Raw genomic sequence first — 20,460 nt, 5'->3', positions numbered from 1 at the left:
TCTCTAAACTGTTACGTGACAGTAACAGTTCATACTCCCTGAGCCTTGTGTTCTGTGCCGAATACGAGTGTTTATAAGTTCATAAGCAGGAATAAAAGTTTAAAGATATGATGTAACAAAGAAACCTTTATTGGTCAATACCTTCAGAATCACACACACGCACGCACGCACACACACACACACACACACACACACACACGCAAGCACGCACATACAGTATGTATTGGCTTGTTTACACATGAATGGCAACTCATTTTGAAATGACCTCATTGTACAGCATATGTTCTGTTTATAGTCATTTCTGACTCACATTTTCATGTATGTGTATGTATGCATGCATACATACTTATATACACATGCATTCTTTGGATGCATTTTGACAAAAGAATAAACAAAGGACAACTAAAGCAATATTGGTGGACCCTGCTACGACTCAACTAAATTCACTCTAATATATCCTATCCAATACTATCCTATCCACTAATAGTATGTTCTTAGATGATACACTTGCTTGCCTGTCTGTCAGAGCATTGATTTCTAAATATTACAGTAGTTTTATAAAGCATTGAATGAATGGTTTAGATTTAGAGCCAACATACATGTGGAGAGATGCAGTGTTCAGGTTTTGATAAAACTGCAGGTCTGCTGCAACTCATTCACAGGTACAACAAAGATGATTACCTTTCTGTCTGCCACTGCTGTTTAAGGCTTTCGATACATTTATTCTGCTGCACTGTAATGTTATTCTCTTATCCGTTTCATTTCAGCGTATTCTTTATATTCTTAACTCTTTAATAAGCTTTTAATTTAACTCATTGTCCTTTTATAATGTGTTTCCTTTAAGCCCAAACCGCACCAATGATTCGCCATGCAACTTCTTGCAACACGCAACTACTTGCAACCATTATCCCCAATGGTAGTTGCAAGGAGATGCATTGGTGGGTGCGGTTGACGTTAAAACTGTTTTGTAGCGACTAGTTGCAAGGAGTTGTGACTGGCACGGTGTTGTTAATGTGTTTTTGTAAGTTAACCATGAAAATCATGGTGGTTTCTTTAATGTTATGATTATTGATTTGTGTCTAAAGCACTTTGAATTGCCTCATTGTTGGAAATGTGCTACAGAAATAAACCAGCCTTGCCTATGACATGTAAATAAACACTTAAAAAAAAAGGAAAAAAAACGTAAAATTGTTTTTTTTTTAAATGGGACACAACGGTCAAGGTTTTGAACATTTCAGACCAGCGGTAGCATCTCTTCCTCTATCTTAATCATCTGAGGCTCAAACTCCGGTTTGGTCTCCAGCGCCTGACTGGCGGGCTGGGAGCTGGCGTCGCCCAGTCTCTCCTGCTCGTGGTGGTGGTGGTCTCCCTGCCCCTGGAATCCGCCTCCTCCAGGTGGTGGGTGTGGCCTCTGACCACGCGTGGCCACTCTCCTCATCATCTCCCACTTCTGGATCCTCCTCCCTATGCCTCGGTTCCTCCTCTCCAAGAACCTCTGACGGCGCGAGGGGGACGCGTTCATCTGCAGACAGGTAAGCATGGTTAACGAAAACTAATGAAATAACCAAATTATTATAACCAATAAATTATTATTGAAAGAAAAAAAAGTTAAACACATTTTCGTTAAATATAATAAAATAATAATAATAGATAGATAGATTTATTTATGTGTCATGCACCAGAGGTGCCCACTGCCCAGCCTACATAGACTTATAGGACAAACAACATATATAAATCATCCGCTGTACTAGTTTTACACCAGCTTTCGGCACCACCAAAGCACCTTTCGGTCCGTGCACTTGTTTACAATCTGACAAATAACAACAATAAATACTATACTACTGTACTAACTGGCCTTGTGGTTAGTGTCTGCCCTGAGACTGGGAGGTTGGGGTTCAATCCCCGGCCGGGTCATACCAAAGACTAAAAATGTGACCCAGTGCCTCCCTGCTTGACACTCAACATCAAGGGTTGGATTGGGGGTAAGACAAGTCCCTGCGACATACTAGCGTCATGTCCAGGGGGTGTACGAACTGAATTCGAAAATATAGATTCAATTTCAAAACAAACTAAAACTAAACTAAGAATGAGAAATCCAAAACTGTTATAACCTTGTAATTCTGTAGACAGATGGCGGCGTCCTGCGCTCTGCCGTAGCCGTGGAACTGATGTCCGCTTTCCCCCGAGGCAGCGGTGGCGGCGTGAGAGACGAGAGACGCCCGGCCTCCACGTCGCCTCAGCAGCGTGTCCTCCTCGGCCGCCTTGAAGACCAGGTCCGTGATGTCCCGCCGCAGACGCATGAGCACCAGGGGGTCTCGGATCTGACGCATGTCAGACAGCATCACCTCGGAGAACTGATTGAGCACGTCGTGGTGTTGTCTGGGTGCCGCCGCCGCCTCTTCCGTCGTCCTCTCCTCTCGCGATGGATGGACCGCGATGTTGTCGTCGCTCTGGTGGGTGTTCCCGGAGGAGGCCATATTGATGACCGCCTCTGTCACCTGGAGGGTTGTCAGTCACCATCATGAACAATGTTGATGTTCATACGAATTATTGCAGTCAATGATTTCATCGTTTTTTTGGCATTGAACTTTTCAGGGCTAAGTATAACCAGAGTCATGTAGGATGAGAGAGTTGCGACCATCTCCGTTCAGTTCGAGTAGAGAAGGCAGTAAAGGCATGAACAAATATATTTTTTAATGACTGTGACCTTTTTAGAAATAGTCGATTTAGATAAATGAAAGAAGACATATCAGGTTGTTTTCGGATACCTTGTTTTCTGATTTGTAAACAATATAATTATATTGGCGTCTCCAAAGAGCACAATATAAGTTTCTGCAAAGCTGCAGCTCTGAGTGGGCAGTATCGTAAAAAATACTGCCCGTGAAAATACTGCCTTTCAGTTACTTCAATGAATGAAAGGCAACAGCCCAGCTTTAATGATCTTAAATCACTTTATTTTAGGTAGATTTTTAGTAATAATAGTATAACATACACAGAGACTTTAGTTGTCACTGTACAACAGTTTAAAACAGTTGTCATGTTGCACACATACCTAAAATTGCTGATATTTGCACCACCCTCATTGAAAACAATGTATTGTCACGACGTGACCGCGTTGTTTTCTGCCCCCTCAATGGCACAACTCTCTCATCATATGACTTTGGGTATTATAACAAAGAACCTTTAATAGACAAAGAAATGGCTGACGGTACCAATAATAATAATACAACTATTAGTGACCTGGGGTTGAGAGGGAGGACACAGGAGCTGCGGGGTGACGCTGGGAGTGGAGTCCTGCGAGCGGGCCTCGTAGACGGGGTCCGGTCCCGAGACGTCTGCGTCCAGCAGGCTGCCGAACATGCTGCCGGTCTCCTGGTCGATGCTTCCCTCCGTCTCTTCGCCTTCATCGTCGTCATCGTTGAAATTCTCCTCCTGCAGAAGGACAGCGGAGAGACCACGTTAATTCATACACATAGATTTGCTGAGGGTGGGGGACGGTTAAGGGGGTCCTTGCAAATTAAACATTTTAGCACCACTAGTACTAGTTGGACTCCTAATGTGCCATTGTGTCGTAGTAAATAAGTGTCCTATACATATTCGATACATATCGATATATACTCCAGAAGATATGTGAATTGATACAGAGGCTGCTAGATCAATGCAGTTTTGACATATAAACACAGGTGTAGGTGCAATGCACAATAAAGCCACGAGGTGGCTTTTATTTCAATTTAAAGATACAGAATGAAAAAGAAGAGCTCTTGTAGTAAATATATCATTATTTGGAATCAACGTATAGTATCGTATATCGATATAATATATCGTATCGTGGCCTCTGTATCGTGATACATATCTATCGTGAGGTTGGCCCTTTTTTACGCTCCTTTTATTCTCCCTTTTTATATTCTTTACTCTTAAACTGGAGGACTGAACAAATAGGAATGAAATATCACATTCACCTGTATTCGTGTTGTGACAATGAAATGTGATCGTGTGTGAACTGTGAAACAGTGTTGGATGAAGTACTCGCATTTCTTACTTAAATTATCAATACTGCAATATAGAAATACTCTGTTCATTTAAAATGTACTTGAGTAAAAGTACAAAAGTATTGGTATCAAAATGTACTTACAGTAGAAAGTACTCATTATGCATAATGCAGAATGACACATTTCACAAATGAAATGTGATCGTGACATGAGTGTGAAAGTCACACACACACACAGACATGGAGTCTCACCTCGCCTCCTCTCCTGCGGATGATGTACGGTTTGAGGAAGTCCAGCTTCTCCTTCAGCATGGTCTGCTGGAAGGTCTTGATCCTGTCGGGTCGCCACAGCAGCCTCCCATACTGAGTCCGCAGGGATCTGGACCGTCTCTCTACATCAGACACTGCATGATGAGAACACAGTTCTGTTAATACCAATTCAATCAAGTGAATTGATTTATAATATATAATTGTATATATGCGCGTGACATCATCATCATACCGGGAGGTAATGCGTGAATGCCTACTGAGTGGCAAAAACAACTTTCTGCCTGGCCTTGACAGCCCATACATGATCCAACAGAAAAGTCCCATCAGCCAGTTTCACATGTAAGTGATCTTTGCGAGCGGTTTTGAAGGAGACAGTATAGGGATTCACAGTTCACACTCCTTTATGACTGCTGGTATATTCCACATTTTTGTGGCATAATAGCAGGAGAACGAATTTAACACCAAATCTGTGCAACAAAATATAATGTGCAAGTGGTTAATCAATTCAGTGCCTATACAGTAGGCTACATAATATTTGTAGGCCTAATGGAAAATAGGCTACTCCCTGATTATCTAACTTATTGTCTGTCTGTCTGTCTATCTATCTAGCCTTGGATAAGAATATAGGGATGCACCGATGTATCGGTCACATAATGGTATCGGCCGATAGGCCTATTTGCCGTTATCATAGACGTAGACCATAAGTATACATTTTGCATTGGCTATGTTGGTGTGTTGGTTATCTCCAGCCTCTGAACATTTATTTCTTGTATTGTATTGAATATGTAGGCTATTTGTGTCCCTGGCAGAAAAGCAGAAAAGGGAGAAATAAAAACAACTAAAAATAAATAATCATAAATTCATCAGTGTCCCTATCGGCTTTCGACTAAATTATAATTTTAAACATCGGTATCGTCCACGAATTTCCATATCAGTGCATCCTTACAATAAGTCATCGTTCATAAAATATATATCAGGCTATAGACAAGAGACAGTCACATAGGTAATAATAACCTTGTTATTACTATATGTCACTGGTGAAGAAGTGAAGACGATAGTGTCAACAAACAGTTCAACTTGTCTCATCTAATTATTAATAACAGTATCACTGACATATAAGTATTAAACTAGACAAAGTGTTATAACAGCAGCCATGCAGGCTATAATAATTACCTTACACAACAGTAGCCTACAATAACCAGTATAGGCTACTCACCAGGCTTGCCAATGGACTGGGCGAACTGGGACCACAGCTTGGTCTTCAGGTGCTTGTCATAGTAGGACTCTATGGATGAATTAAACAGACAGTCGTGCTGACGCCAGAACTCGATGAGCAGATTGTCCATGGTCGGTCCCCAGTGAGGTCCGCGGATCTGTCCTCGGAAATGTGTCATCATCATCATTATGACATGGTTTTAATTTTTTTCTTTTTGTAATAAATGAATGTTTTAAATCATCACTGAAATGACGTTTAAAAATGGTCGTGCGTACAGTACAGTAACGCAGCTTGACACCATTTCATCTAAAACATAATCCTCCTGTCCCTCTTCCTTGAGCAGCGTTGCCAGATATTGCGAGAGAAATAAGTAATCAAGTCTGGGAGAACATGCCTAAAGGGCAAAGGATATGCAGTCACCATCATGCAACTCCTTGCAAGAAGTTGAAACTCCTTGCAACATTTAAAGCAGTGTGGTTTTCAACCTTTTTGATGTCAAGTCCCATTATTTATTCAGCATTTGAGCCACGGACCACCATTTGATGACATTTAGCCTCTCCAAAAATGTTGTTGTTGGATAGGATGTTGTCCTCAATTCCATGCTGTATTGATGTTGGTAGTGGTACCATAATAGAGATAACAGACAAACATTGATCAAAATAACAATTCTTCTACATCTAATTGTGTAGACTTCTTGTAAATGAATGAATGCAGTGTTTAACAATAATTTAATTCTTGAAAGCATATAATTTTCATTTTCAGGGTCCAAAATGTACAAGCAAAATGTAAAGGGACTAAATTAATTTCGCTGCTATGCCACCAAAAATGTGGAACGCCCTACCATCAGCCATTAAGATATATAAATCCCTTGACTCCTTCAAAACCGCACTCAAAAGGCTGCAATTCGAAACTGCATGGCCCCCGTCTGAGTTCCCACCACAACCTTCTCTCCTTACTGTATATGTTTTTACCTTTCTACTTCCTTTATATGATGATTTCCTGTTTTTTTTATTATTATTTTTTTTTCTTTTAGGAAGTGTATATTTGTACGTCTCTAAATCGCCCTGTTGTAAACAAGTGTAATGCTTTAGCATGGTGTCGTCCACAGTAACAGATTTTGTATTGACTTGTGCTTTCGTTTGAAATGTAGGCCTACCTGTTACGAAGGCTTTCACTTAGAGCTCCATATATGGGGATAACGGAACCTTTAGTCCCATATATGGAGACAACGGCGATATGCAGCACTGACATCATATTAATGTAGAAACCCCAAAGATGGATATACACATGAGTGGTGACATCATCGTGACACTATACATGCACAGCATGAAAGCCAGATAGATCCCAGCTCCTAAACTTCTGATACCAACCAACGCCCACGGTATCTCCAACGATCTCAAATTCCCAGTCCCAAGCAAGACACAAGATACAGAAGACTGAAGACTGAATAAAGACTGAACATCACCTCAACTCAACACATATGAACCAAGGTGTCTGGCCTTACAACCCAGACCCCTTCGTACGAATCGTACCGTATACGACTCCTACACTCCGAGGTATCTGGCTTTACAATACCTTGAATAGCTTCACCAAGACCACCATTCCAATTATACACTTGTTAAACATCCCGGTTTAAGTTCTAATTAGACACCACCGAGGCGATCCCTAAATCTAACCTTTGAATAACAGTCCTTATCGATCCTATTTAACAGTACCCTTTCTGCATACTGTGAAATAAAAATCAATCAATCAATCAATCAATCAATCAATCAATCAATCAATCAATAAAACAAACAAACAAGCCCAAAGTCACTTATAATGACCAGACATGGCAACAATGTCCTGGTGTTCTTCAAGCATTATATGCATGAAGGAGAAGACAAAACGTCACGTTATATTTCGTCAGGCCCTTTAGAGACGGAAGTTCCACGGAACGCCCGTAGAAAGTCGGGTTTATCCTTCATTTTATAATCCTTGTGTCCCCAATACCTTAGATTAATACCGCCAGTCCGCCACCTACTGAATCGGACTGATTGTAACATTTTTTTCTCATGGTGCAAAAAAAGAGAAGAAAACTAAATATGCTAAATCAATGCACGCAAAAACAAGTACTACAAACCACAGATTTTAAATATATTCCATGTCCTTTCTTTTCCTTTCAGGCGAACGACAGCGCCGGCCTCTTCCAGCTGGCGGGGTCCTTCGATCTCACAGCAGCGACACACGTGTACGGTGTGGCGTAGAGTATTGCTCAGTAAGTATTAGTAATCATCATGGACCTTCCCATGAAACTCCTCAAGAAGAAAATCACCAAAAGAAACGAAAAGAACAAAGAACGAAAACTCAACAAGCTGAAACAGCAGCAGCAGGACCAGGATGACGGAGAACACGGTGCGTTTTATCTGTGTTTTTAAAGACTAAACACCAGTATAAATGCTAGGCTAGCTGTCAATGCTAAGTGCTAAGCCCTTAGCTAGCATGCATGCTCTAAATGTGTACGCCACGGCCGTAATAGTCAGTCAGTACCACCATATATATAATTTTATAATTGTCAATTATGTCATATTAATAAAGATAATAGGTATGTCCTGTAATGTGTGAAAAAACTAAACACGAAATTACTCAAATTCATTATTGCACAATATATGTAGGCCTACATTATAGCCCAAAATTTATTTCGTCAGAATCGAAAAATAATCTACGAGTCCATCAATAAACATACTGACATACAAACGCACACCACAGTCTGACCAGTAACGTGGCAGCCACCTGGCTACCGTGTTAAGTGGTCAAATGGGTGGGCCGTGAACACAGTTGCATTTTTCCAGAGGGACTCTCATTTATGACAGAAATAGTAAGGTACAATGCCTTTAGTGTTGCCTGTTCGTTTTGTGGTAATGAACAGGGTGTCAACTAAGGCAGACAGTGACTCTTGTGGTATTCGATGAAAGGACTCTATCAGTGATTCCTGTCTAGAATTATTACAAGGACACACCGGCTTTGGAGCTCCTGAGATTGACTTGATATTTTCTCTGGCCTGTAAACACATTTTTGTAATTGACAAACAAGCTTACATGTTTCAGCTATGAAAAAAATGTAGAATAATTGATTTCAATTTCATCACTCAAACTTAATTATTTTTCATTAAAATTGATTATCAATATTATATAATTATAATGCTTTAGTTTAACTGCCGCAGGCTCACAGTCCTAATTTCATATTCGTTTTTGTTCCAGAAGAATCCAGTGTACCGGAGGAGGAGTGCTGCGAAGAGACCGTGCAGGAAGCAGAGAAGATGAACGACGTTGCAGAAGAAGATTCTGTGGCGGAGGAAGATGCTGTGAAGAAGAAAAAGAAGAAGAAGCGGAAGCTCGGGGACGTTGCTGAAGCAGCAGGTACACATGGTGACAGAAATGGAGATGTCCCCGACAGGGACGGATTAACCCCCATGAGTGCCCCTGGGCCGGTAATTTTTGCAGACATTTTTGTGTTTTTGTCATCTTTTTGACCTAAATTTAACTAAATCTATGGCCAATGAAGGGCTCCAGAAGCCCTTTTCAGGGCGTCAAACCTAGTACCGTGCGGTCCAATTTCCTCAAAGGGCCACTGGCCCAATGGCTAATTTGTCCCTGCCGACTCCATACCAGTATCGATATTGACTGCCCAAATGTTATCGGCCAGTCTATGCCAATCCGGATCGATACAACTTAATGTATCAGATGACGACACATCATTTATAGTAAATCAATTCAGTTGAAGTTCCACTCATAATTTACTAATAATAATAATAATCATCAATGCTTTATATTTATAAAGCTTATAAATCAGCATAGCAGGCAACAATGTCATGGGACCTAGCTAGGCTAAACTATGTTAAAACTAGGTAAAAGAAAAAATACGAATGCATTGTCTTGTCTTTAGTTTATATTGTTTTACTAACTAAGTTATTTATTCCCAGATGTTTTTGATACACATTGATTTTCGGACGAGTCGCAAGTTTTTGATACACAGATCGGGGGACAGGAAAAATTGTATCGGGATTCGGGACATTTCTAGACAAATAGTAATTGTACAAATGATTATGCATAAATGCCTTTAGTGTTGCCTGTTCGTTTTGTGGTAATGAACAGGGTGTCAACTAAGGCAGACAGAGACTCTTGTGGTATTCAATGAAAGGACTCTATCAGTGATTCCTGTCGAGAATTATTACAAGGACACACCGGCTTTGGAGCTCCAGTGAGATTGACTTGATCTTTTCTCTGGCTTGTAAAAAAAATCATAAATCATATTTAGGGCTGCAACTATTGATTATTAAGTGGTCAGATCAGATGTGTGGGCCTCACACATCTGATCTGAGCTTTTCAAGTGGGCTCTTGCTCCAGAAAAGGTTGAGAACCGCTGGTGACTTGTTTTGCAACGTCTGGCTTTCAGATATGAAAAAAAGTCACTCGTTTGAAGTGAGGAGCGCACTTATCATACATCATCAAGAATCACATTCCGTGCTCAGCCAATCAAATCATCACAAATGTCATTCGGCCAATCACTTTTGGCATCTTCACTTTTCTGCCCTCACTTTTATCTTTAATATGTACTTTGTTCAGCCAATCAAATCATTGCTGTGGGGTGATCAGCCAATCACAAGCCAGAAAGCCTGGGTATAGGAGGGCCTAGTGCCCATCAAGAACAGAGCATGACGTGACGTCATGTGGCAGCCAAGTCTGTGGACTTTTAATGTTGGCTTTAAGCAGTGATGAGTGTGATTATTTTGTTTGTTTTCTATTTAGCTCTCCTTACTTAAATGTATATCAATGACAACGTTGAACCAACACGATATAAATACACTTGTATAAGATGTAACAATACAAATCTTGTGGGTCTTTTAATTTTGTCTAGGAGGAAAAAAGCTAAAAACAGACGCGACAGAGGAAGACATCACAGCTGAGGATGAAGATGGTGACAGCGATAAAGAGGTGGAGGAAGGTGACGATGAGGACAAGGCTGATGATGAAGATGCAGATGGACCTGAACTACCAAGTGGTTTGACGGGTAACGAACTCTTGCTAATCAATGAATTACCAATGGCTTACCTGTGTTTCGGCAAAAACATTACAGATCTACAAGCTCACAGCGCCTTACGTTGTGAACTTGTAGTGAGTATTATCAGATTTATGTCGAGGGGGCCCTAGTAGTACAAATGATTATGCATAATTGCCTTTAGTGTTGCCTGTTCGTTTTGTGGTAATGAACGGGGTGTCAACTAAGGCAGACAGAGACTCTTGTGGTATTCAATGAAAGGAGTCTTATCAGTGATTCCTGTCAGGAATTATTACAAGGACAACAGCTTTTATTCACCAGTAAGCCAGTCGGGAACGACAACGTTTAAAATGGGGCTTAAGTGGTGATCATGATGTATTGTTTTGGTGATCGTTTGAGGAGATGCAACAGTCTATAAACACACAAGATATGTCTAAACACCTGAACGTGGCCGGAATGCTCCGTCTTCTAGTCTGTGGAATGTGAAATTAGAGCACTGTTGAGCAATAATGTGCCGTTTAATCATAGAGCCCCAGCAAGTTAAAATAAATAAATATATATATATATATATATATTTTTTTTGTTCATTCATTTCAGGGGCGTTTGAGGACACGTCGTTTGCGTCCCTGGAGAGCCTGGTGAGTGAGAGCACACTGAAGGGAGTGAAGGACATGGGCTTTGAACACATGACGGAAATCCAGCTAAAAACCATACGCCCTCTGCTGGAGGGAAGGTACGTCGACAGCACATTCTCTCCCTGTTGGGTTGTGAGTGTGGAGTATGAGTTGGGTTGTGGGTAACTGCACGCATGCACACACAAGAGGTTTGGGGTTTTTATGTGAACGTGGGGTATAAGTTGGGTTGATGTGAATGTGGGGTATGAACTATGAAGGTGCCTAGTTGGAAAAACTAACTAGGTCATGTTGCTGGACTGAAACAATCTCCTTTAATCATTTCTCCTGGCCATCACAAACTTAACATACCCATATAGATTATTAATTTATTAAAGACCACTTTAAACTATATTTCCAGGCTTGAAAAGCTCATAAATGACTGTGACTGTTCCTGTTGTCACTTCAACCACAACTATATTGTGTATTGATTGTCTTGTCTTGTCTTGTCTTGTCTTGTCTTGTCTTGTCTGTCTGTCTGACTGCCTGTCTGCAGGGACGTCTTGGCAGCTGCAAAGACGGGTAGTGGTAAAACATTGGCCTTCCTGATCCCCTCTATAGAACTCATCAATAAACTCAAGTTCATGCCCCGGAATGGTACGTATTTCACTTTATTAGCATTATGATTCATTATTGAAGAACCCTATAGCAGATCTTGTGAGTTTGCAGGTGTGTGCGTGCATGGCTGCATGCACATGCATGCCGTCTCAGCTTTTGTCACATGTAAGAAGTCAGGGGAGTGCTCATAAGAACCAACGTTTTAAGAGCCACTGACTGAAAGGTCACCTGATATGTGCTGAGTTTGCCACAGTGTCAACTAAAACTATGACGAAAACGTAACAAAATCTAAGCTTGCTAAATTTAATGACAACTTTATTCAATAAATAAAAACTAGACTAAAATGTTAGGGATTAGAAGAGATCCAGTAGAACTAAAATACATTTTATGTTTGGTTGTGCTTGGGTGTCTGCAACGGGTTGTAAGCTTGTAGATCTGCTATTTTAAGCATTGAACCAAGCGTAAAATCAGGCATTACAACGCTATCAAGGCCTGCCAAAATAACGACAAAATCCGGGACATCTCTAGACAGAAATAAAAATTCTACAAATGATTATGCATAAATGCCTTTAGTGTTGCCTGTTCGTTTTGTGGTAATGAACAGGGTGTCAACTAAGGCAGACAGAGACTCTTGTGGTATTCAATGAAAGGACTATCAGTGATTCCTGTCTAGAATTATTACAAGGACACATGATTGACTTGAAAAACATCATAAATCATATTTAAGGCTGCAACTATTGATTATTAAGTGGTCAGATCAGATGGGTGGGCCGCAAACGCTTTTTTTGAGCTTTTCAAGTGGGCCCAAGTCCACAAAATCAATCTACAAGCTCTCAATGAGCTTGTAGATAGGCAATTTTCAGAAGCATCATCCATAAAATCCAAGGTTTAAGCGTCAATCTGTGATTTCTTAACCTGGTTGGTAGTATAAAGAACAGCAGGAACAATGTTACTAGAAAATCATCATTTTACATATTGTGTTAATTGTTTGAGAATCAGTGCTAGTGTGTTGGGGGCTCAATGCTTCACAAATCGTACATTATGGACTTGATCATAGAAGCATTCATGAGATTAGATTTTAGCTTTAATCCATGAAAACATGACTAAAACTAAATCAAAAAGTTGCTGTCAAAATTAACACCGGTCTGCTGCTTCCAATCAGGCACGGGGGTGGTGATCCTGTCCCCGACCCGTGAGCTGGCCATGCAGACGTACGGCGTGATGAAGGAGCTGATGGAGCATCACGTGCACACCTACGGCCTCCTCATGGGCGGCAGCAACCGTTCGGCCGAGGCCACGAGGCTGGCCAACGGGGTCAACATCATTGTGGCTACGCCGGGGAGGCTGCTGGACCACCTGCAGGTGACCTGGGAGTGGACACGCAAGCATGCCACGCACGCACTCACTCACACATGCACCACGTGATTGTATTAATACACTTGTGTGTAGGGTTGGGACCCGGAACCGGTTCTTTTTCAGAAGCGGTTTCCGAGATTGAAGAACCGGAATCGGATCCATCGTGTTTGGAACCGTTCTTTTTATTTATTTATTATCACACTGTCAGAGCTGGTTATGTGGACTTGATGTCTGCTATGCAATTACAATAAAGTTGGTTCTTTATTTCACTCTGAGAGACCCAGGGTCCATTTGTGTGGCAATTTATTTTCTATCCCTAAGCCTTAAAGGAGAATTCCATGCTAGAATGCTTTCTTACCTTTCTTTGTACCGGAGTTGTTACGTCCCCACCAAAGAGGTCCAGGTGTTTTTTTGTGCAAAAGCTCCTTATTGGCTATTTCCCCTACCATAAGTGCTCAATGAATTGCATTGAATTGAATGGGGCTATGGGGTGTTGTGCTAATTTGCTTATTTCCATCGAAATAAGTAGTAAACTGCTTAGCCCCATTCAATTCCCATTCCATTCAATGCAATTCATTTAGGGCTTATGGTAGGGGAAATAGCCAATAAGGAGCTTTTGGACAAAATAACACCTGTACCTCTTTGGTGGGGACGTAACAACTACAAATAAAAGTCTTCTAGCATGGAATTCTCCTTTAACACATTGAGTACGCCAACGTGCATCAAAATAAAGGCCGCTATAGTGCCAGAGTAGTCTGATCGCTTTTACTCTGAAAGCCATGAACCGGAAATACTTTCTTAAAAAAATTGACTTGACAAAGTGAGCTCATAATCCCCGATCATCTTAATATATTTATATAAACTCCAAAAAGCGTTCATATTTTGCGGGAGAGACGGATGAGGAGCAGAAATGCAGCGCCAGCATATCGATCCATTCATCACCACGGAGAGCGCCCTGGATGAGGAGATACGAGTCATTCTTTCCGCCGCGCTAACATGGGAGTCAATGACAAGCTAATATTTGCACAGAGCGTTAGCATACGGCAAGCGAAAAGCGAAATGCCAAAAAAAGGAAGGAATAATTCTGAATATTATTATCTCGCCCCGCGTCGTTTGGACGTCGCTAGGACGTCCACAGACGTCTAAGGTATTACTCGTTTCTGATCCTTATGACGTTTCCAGACGTGTTTTGTACAGAATGTGTTAAGCTGAAAATGGCAGATCTAGATCTAGAAGCTGTTGTGGGCTTGTCGATAGCTATTTTTGTTGCCCGACACCGGCTTGCAACTACCTATAAATAAGGAATAGCCCTAACCTCTAAATGTAGGCCTCATTTTTAAAGCACAGCTCAAGACCGGCTTCTTCACTTTTGCTTTCCCTTTTAGTTGAGCTTTTAAAATCCTTGTTATTCATGTCTTCACTGTATTGCCTTAAACACTACTATTGTTTTAATGTTGTTTTAGGGCCTTGCTTTTCTTTTGTCATTGCTCTGCAAAGCACTTTGAGCTGCATTGTTATGAAAGGTGCTATACAAATTAAGTCATTATACTTTTTTGGCCTCACAAGTGTGTTTTGGTGCGCCTCATGTCAGGAAAATGTTGATTTGATGCTTTGAGATTGTAAACTTGTAACTGTCCTCCCGTGTGCAGAACACTCCAAACTTCATGTACAAGAACCTTCAGTGTCTGATCATAGACGAGGCCGATCGCATTCTGGAGGTCGGCTTCGAAGAGGAACTCAAACAGATCATCAAACTTCTGCCCAGTGCGTATATCTGACTGTACCAGTCACTTCACTTCAGCTATTTTCAACCTACTCACTAATTGTCATAAGATAGCACCATTTTTTGTCTACTGTGTCTCAGATGAGTGCAGGGGACAGTTCAGATGCCTGTATACCTGTGATTGACATTCTTCGCATATTTGGTCATTTCAAACAACATTTCAAACTTACGGTAGATTTTTTTCAGCATGCCATCAACGTTCAGTAAGAGAAATGTGTAGTTTCTATCAGCTAGGAATCCCCGTCGATGTCACCATCGACAGCTTTCTGAACTGTCGAGACACAGTGAGTAGACAGAAATTGTGCCATCTTATAATCATTAGTGAGGAATAATTACATACAAAAATGGGTTCTCCTTTAGTGCTCCTTTAATAACTTATAACATTTTGATTCTGTACTTTTATTATACTTGTGATACTAGTGATTCAGGCTGGTGCGGAGTATCGGACCCAAACATCCCAGTGTGTCTTAGGATAAATTAACTGTGTAGCTGCACTAGTAAATGCCTTTAGTGTTGCCTGTTCGTTTTGTTGTAATGGACGGGGTGTCAACTAAGGCAGACAGTGACTCTTCCAGTCTTCAGTGAAAGGAGTCTATTGGTGGTTCCTCTCAAGACGAATTGAAAGAACACATCATCACATTGTAGATTTGATTCTGAGTAGAGGTGCTCCGATAGTTCAGTGATCGGCAATTTACCCTATCTGGAGAAACCGATCTTTTCTACCAGTATAAAGTCAATCAGATATACCGGTAAGTATAATATAACAATCTGTGATCGGGATTGGTCCCAAAAAGCCTGATTGTTTGGCGTGGGCTGCGTGGCGACATGAGCTTCCTTCTCCTGAACTGGTGTTTTTAAATGACTGTTTGCGTCGGAGAGGAGATGCTGTTCTGAACTTGTGTTTTTAATGACAGAGAGGAGACAGACCATGCTGTTCTCGGCCACGCAGACGCGCAAAGTGGAGGATTTGGCTCGTATTTCCCTGAAGAAGGAGCCGCTGTACGTGGGAGTGGACGACAACAAGGAGCAGGCCACAGTCGACGGACTGGAGCAGGTACTGGATCAGTCACTAGTAGATTTAGGGGGTTTCGTTTTTGTGAATTTATTTATGCTTCCTCATGCAACAATTTGTGAAAAATTATTCAGAATTGTAGCTTTAAGCATCTCTCCTAGCAAGGTTTGGTAGTGGATAGGAGGATGTTTAAGGTGGTGTCGGTGAGTTTGACCTCATGGTGGTTGCTTTTGTTGCGTTTGTGCCGGTGGTGTTCAGGGCTATGTGGTTTGTCCGTCGGAGAAGCGGTTCCTCCTCCTCTTCACCTTCCTGAAGAAGAACCGTAAGAAGAAGATTATGGTGTTCTTCTCCACATGCATGTCGGTGAAATATCACTACGAGCTCCTCAACTACATCGACCTGCCCGTCTTGGCCATTCATGTAAGTCTGTGGTTCGTCCTTGTCCTGTCTGTGGTTCCAGTTCTGAACCAACATTTAGGTATCTAAATTCTAAACCAATTCATTTGGTTCAAAGTTAAGCGGGGGGAAAAGGAACGGAACCGGTTTAACCCTGGTGGAATAGGGGGCATCTGTAAATCATGACTTCCTTTCATCTACTTTCAACCTAGCATCAAAAGTTTGGTTTTTATTTATTTATTGTAATTGTAGTTTTTGCTATTCATATAATATGTGTGCATAGTTACACACGTCTCAGCTTCTGTCAGATGTAAGAAGGGGTGGGGGAGTCTTCAAGTAAAAAGGTTGGGAACCACTGAGATGATCTTTCCGTGTTTGTGTCCATCCCAGGGGAAGCAGAAGCAGACAAAGCGAACCACAACGTTCTTCCAGTTCTGCAACGCTGACTCTGGCATCCTGCTGTGTACGGACGTAGCAGCCAGAGGGCTGGACATCCCTGAGGTGGACTGGATCGTCCAGTATGACCCCCCTGATGACCCCAAGGTGGGTGTTATGCTCTGTGTGTTGGTAGGACTCTGGAGTCTGGAGTACATTGTGTGTGTGTGTGTGTGTGTGTGTGTGTAAAACAGTCATGCAACATCAACCAAAATATGAAATACTCTAAACCAATACCAGCATCTTGAAAAGTATCGGCAGCTTCTCCGATACCGATATCGGAACAACTCTTCACCTCCACAGTGTGTTGACGGCATTGTGCTGTTTCGTTTGTAGGAGTACATCCACAGGGTGGGCAGGACGGCCAGGGGTATAAACGGAAGAGGACACGCCCTCCTCATCCTCCGACCCGAGGAGCTGGGCTTCCTCCGCTTCCTCAAACAGGCCAAGGTAACACGCACGCACGCACGCACATACACACAGATTTGTATTACTATAACCAACCAACATTTTAGATCTACAAGCTGTATATCTGCTGTTTCCGCAACCAAGTGAAGTATAAGTATCATTTTACCAGAGTCTGGAAGATGGGTGAGTTTTTGAGCTGATCATTACAATGGCCTTATGGGAAAGAAAATATTTCAAAAGGAGAAAACGTTCAAAATCTGTTAAAGATATTATATTTTGATCGGGTGTCAAAATTATGGCACTGTAAGGTTGGGCGGCCTGGTAGCGGAGCTGTTCTCGCATCACATTATTTCAGCACGATCGCCGAGCGTGCGGCTGACATCACCCAACCTTAGTAGAAATCCAAAGTCTTAGTCCGGTGTCGCATAACTTAGTTACTCTCCTTTGTCTTCTGGAATGTAGGGCAGCAACAACATAGGATTTAAACTCCTTGCTGCTAATATTGATCATAGTATGTTGTGTGTATATATGATCTCATTATCTTAAAGGTGTCTCTTTTTTTTAGGTTCCCCTGAGTGAGTTTGAATTTTCCTGGGCTAAAATATCCGACATACAGCCCCAGGTAAGAAATCCTTTCAGGTTGAATCTCAACGGTTTAATTTCTATGGTTAAATATTTTAGTTGTTTGACTTGCGGAACTGTTCTGTTTCTCAGATGGAGAAGTTGATAGAGAAGAACTATTTCCTCCACAAGTCGGCCCAGGAGGCCTACAAGGCGTACGTCAGGGCCTACGACTCGCACTCGCTCAAGCAGATCTACAGCGTCAATACCCTCAACCTCCCCATGGTGGCGCTGTCCTTCGGCTTCAAGGTCCCCCCTTACGTCGACCTCAGTATCCTTTCCCCGGTCTGGGGGCACATGTTTTGTGACGGCATGGTCCACTCCCAATGTTTGTTTGAAATAAGGCTGCAACAGTTAAACAAACTAATCGATTTAAACAATTATAAAAATTACGTCTATAAATTTTTTAATTCATTAATAATCCATCCCATCCAATGACGCATGTCGTAGGCAAAACGTTTCAAAAATATTTCAAACTAAATTGTGAAAATGGCTCATCTGCTTTTTGTCTCCATTTTTGCTGGCGATAAAATAAATGCTAAGAAAATGTTTGATTGTTGCAGCAGTGTGTATTTGTGTTTTTAAATCAGAGTGTACAAGTTTAGATCAGATGGTACAAATGGAAACGAATGGACCTGTCTTAGAGGTCCATTCGTTTAATTTGTACCGTTACTACGAGCCCATTTGGTTCCTTGGCGATACCGAGACCTGCCGCTGAGAAGCAGTCGACCAAGGAGTTTTTTCCTGCAAAACAAATGCTTTCAATGGTGGTGTTTTCCTCAACCAGCCTTCCTCCCAGATGTTCACGTCAGCAAAGGAGTGAAGGTGCAGAAGAGAGGAGGGGGAGGGGGCTTTGGCTACCAGAAGAACAAGAACGTCCACAAGTCAAAGATCTTCAAGCACGTCAACAAGGGCAACCGAGACGGCAGGCAGTTCTCCCGCTAAAAGCTGCTCGAATGAACTCATGTAATTTCTTCAACTGCAATCTATGTTCTATGTTTAGATTTACCGTAAATCCTCCAATAAAGTAATCCTTTCTATACATTACTGTGCCCCTATTAATCACCAGGAATGGCGCTGAATAACACAACAAAGTTAACTTCGGGAGAGAACGCCAATAAGCACTGTTCATGGCCTCGGACAATAAAACTACCAGTAATGAGAGCAGCAGTCTAACTGCGGAGGAGGGAGTAAAGTGACACAAAACCAAGCAAGTGAAATCTATCCCACAGCCTACTAGGCTACTACAATGAGTGAGTACACGATGTGCTGCGCCCCCGCAGATCTGCCCTTCATGCAACAAACGTTTTATAAAACGACAGATCTGCCTGCAGCAGCTCCATGCGCCTAGTAGATCTGCCATCTATCATGGATCATGGAACGAACGTGTGAGCGTAGCTTGTTGCTAAGCCCCCCCCCCCCCCTTGAAGCCTTGTTCAAGTGTTGCACTCTTCATATAAGCTTGCATCTGAACTTGTCAGTAGCCTATCTTAAGGCCTATACATATATTTGACTGTGCAGTAATATAAGATGGACCACAGTAATGTAGTAGGAATCATAGCTTCAAATTGACATTGGTTGTTCAAGTTAAATTGATGCGTTGATGTTATGGTATTTACCATAGGCAATATGCCAATATTGGGAAAAAAAGTTCAAATGACCAGTGAGCACTTGCAACTGCACTGTATAATATTCCATGAGGACTTGGTTTCAATACATGTGCCCAGCACATTTTACTGGGTTCTAACTGACCCTAAATGTGATGTATTCATTATGAGCGCCGCGGTTTGAAAAGTAGAAATATAGGCCTCCTCCTTATAGCTGCCTCCTTCCAATAAAAGCCTGATATCGGTTGAGACAAATGAAAGCCCGGGTTTCTAAAAGAGGATTTACGGTAGACCCAAACGTCATTATTCCACTAACTACATATTGTGCTAATTGTTAAGGAAACGCATTTGCAATGTTTCTAATTTCAGCTGGTTTGAGCTGAAGCTAATTTCCGCAGTGGGAGCAAGTAGGTCAATATTATTAATGTGAAGTACTCCTTTCACACTGAACTTGGCCAAACAAAACAATGTTTATTTGTTTTTGCTTGCATTTTGTACTGTATATAGTCCATTGTTTATAGGGTATTGTGTTTCTTCAAACCTAATTTTGTTCTTGTGAGTTGGAACAGGTATTTTGTAATTGTCACTTATTGTAAAGACGGACCCTGTATTCTTCACTGTACCGGTCTTTATTAAATATATTTACTTTGAGCTCTTTGCGACTGATTAAGCGGGGGTTGGGTATGATAAGGAGGTTCCACAGGGGTTGACACTAGGGTCTCAGATTGACTTGCCTGTCAGACAACTATACAGGTCATGTTCTACTTGCCCAAAGGTCGTGCCCACTTGCCTGGAAAGTTAATCGTCCATTGTGAAATGATAGGTAAAATGTTACGCTTGTAGAACAAATAAATCTTAAATCCACTCAATAGCTTCATTCTTAATAAAGCAGAATGATTGCAACTGCTAGTTGTAGAAAAGGTAGCATTACATGAATGGCCAATATTGAATGAAGACGGAATGCACTTGCCTGTCGGGCAACCTGAAAGCAAACTCACTTGCCCGAATTTTGTATTTACTTGCCACGGGCAGTCGGGCAAAAGTTAGTGTCAACCACTGTTCCAGTCTAAACGAGATTGCTGTGTACTACCCACCCAGATGAAAG

At 41.6% G+C, this 20,460-nt stretch overlaps 2 protein-coding genes across 3 annotated transcripts; one reads left to right on the top strand and one right to left on the bottom strand.

Moving 5' to 3' along the window:
• Window positions 1–542: 542 nt before the first annotated feature.
• LOC308330246 (uncharacterized protein) lies at window positions 543–5,790 on the bottom strand. The gene is made up of 5 exons (XM_080785048.1): window positions 5,475–5,790; window positions 4,241–4,392; window positions 3,241–3,432; window positions 2,112–2,498; window positions 543–1,522 (listed from the first exon to the last, which is right to left on the bottom strand). The coding sequence occupies exons 1-5, from the start codon at window positions 5,659–5,661 to the stop codon at window positions 1,235–1,237; spliced, it is 1,206 nt and encodes a 401-aa protein (XP_080641174.1). The 5' UTR covers window positions 5,662–5,790; the 3' UTR covers window positions 543–1,234.
• A 1,910-nt stretch (window positions 5,791–7,700) lies between these two features.
• ddx18 (DEAD (Asp-Glu-Ala-Asp) box polypeptide 18) lies at window positions 7,701–20,006 on the top strand. 2 transcript variants are annotated; one of them, XM_080785414.1, is made up of 14 exons: window positions 7,701–7,865; window positions 8,714–8,869; window positions 10,368–10,520; window positions 11,106–11,241; window positions 11,676–11,776; window positions 12,900–13,099; window positions 14,743–14,857; window positions 15,791–15,930; window positions 16,147–16,308; window positions 16,675–16,827; window positions 17,056–17,169; window positions 17,693–17,749; window positions 17,842–18,019; window positions 18,548–20,006. In XM_080785414.1, exons 1-14 carry the CDS (start codon window positions 7,748–7,750, stop codon window positions 18,691–18,693), a joined length of 1,929 nt encoding a protein of 642 aa, XP_080641540.1. In that variant the 5' UTR covers window positions 7,701–7,747; the 3' UTR covers window positions 18,694–20,006. The 2 variants fall into 2 exon arrangements, with proteins under 2 accessions (XP_080641540.1, XP_080641539.1); XM_080785413.1 differs by having other exon boundaries at window positions 8,711–8,869.
• Window positions 20,007–20,460: the final 454 nt, after the last annotated feature.

Source organism: Protomyctophum bolini, assembly GCF_963924005.1.
Source record: "Protomyctophum bolini genome assembly, chromosome: 16".
Classification (NCBI taxonomy): domain Eukaryota; kingdom Metazoa; phylum Chordata; class Actinopteri; order Myctophiformes; family Myctophidae; genus Protomyctophum; species Protomyctophum bolini.
This window is presented reverse-complemented; position numbering and strand designations above follow the sequence as displayed.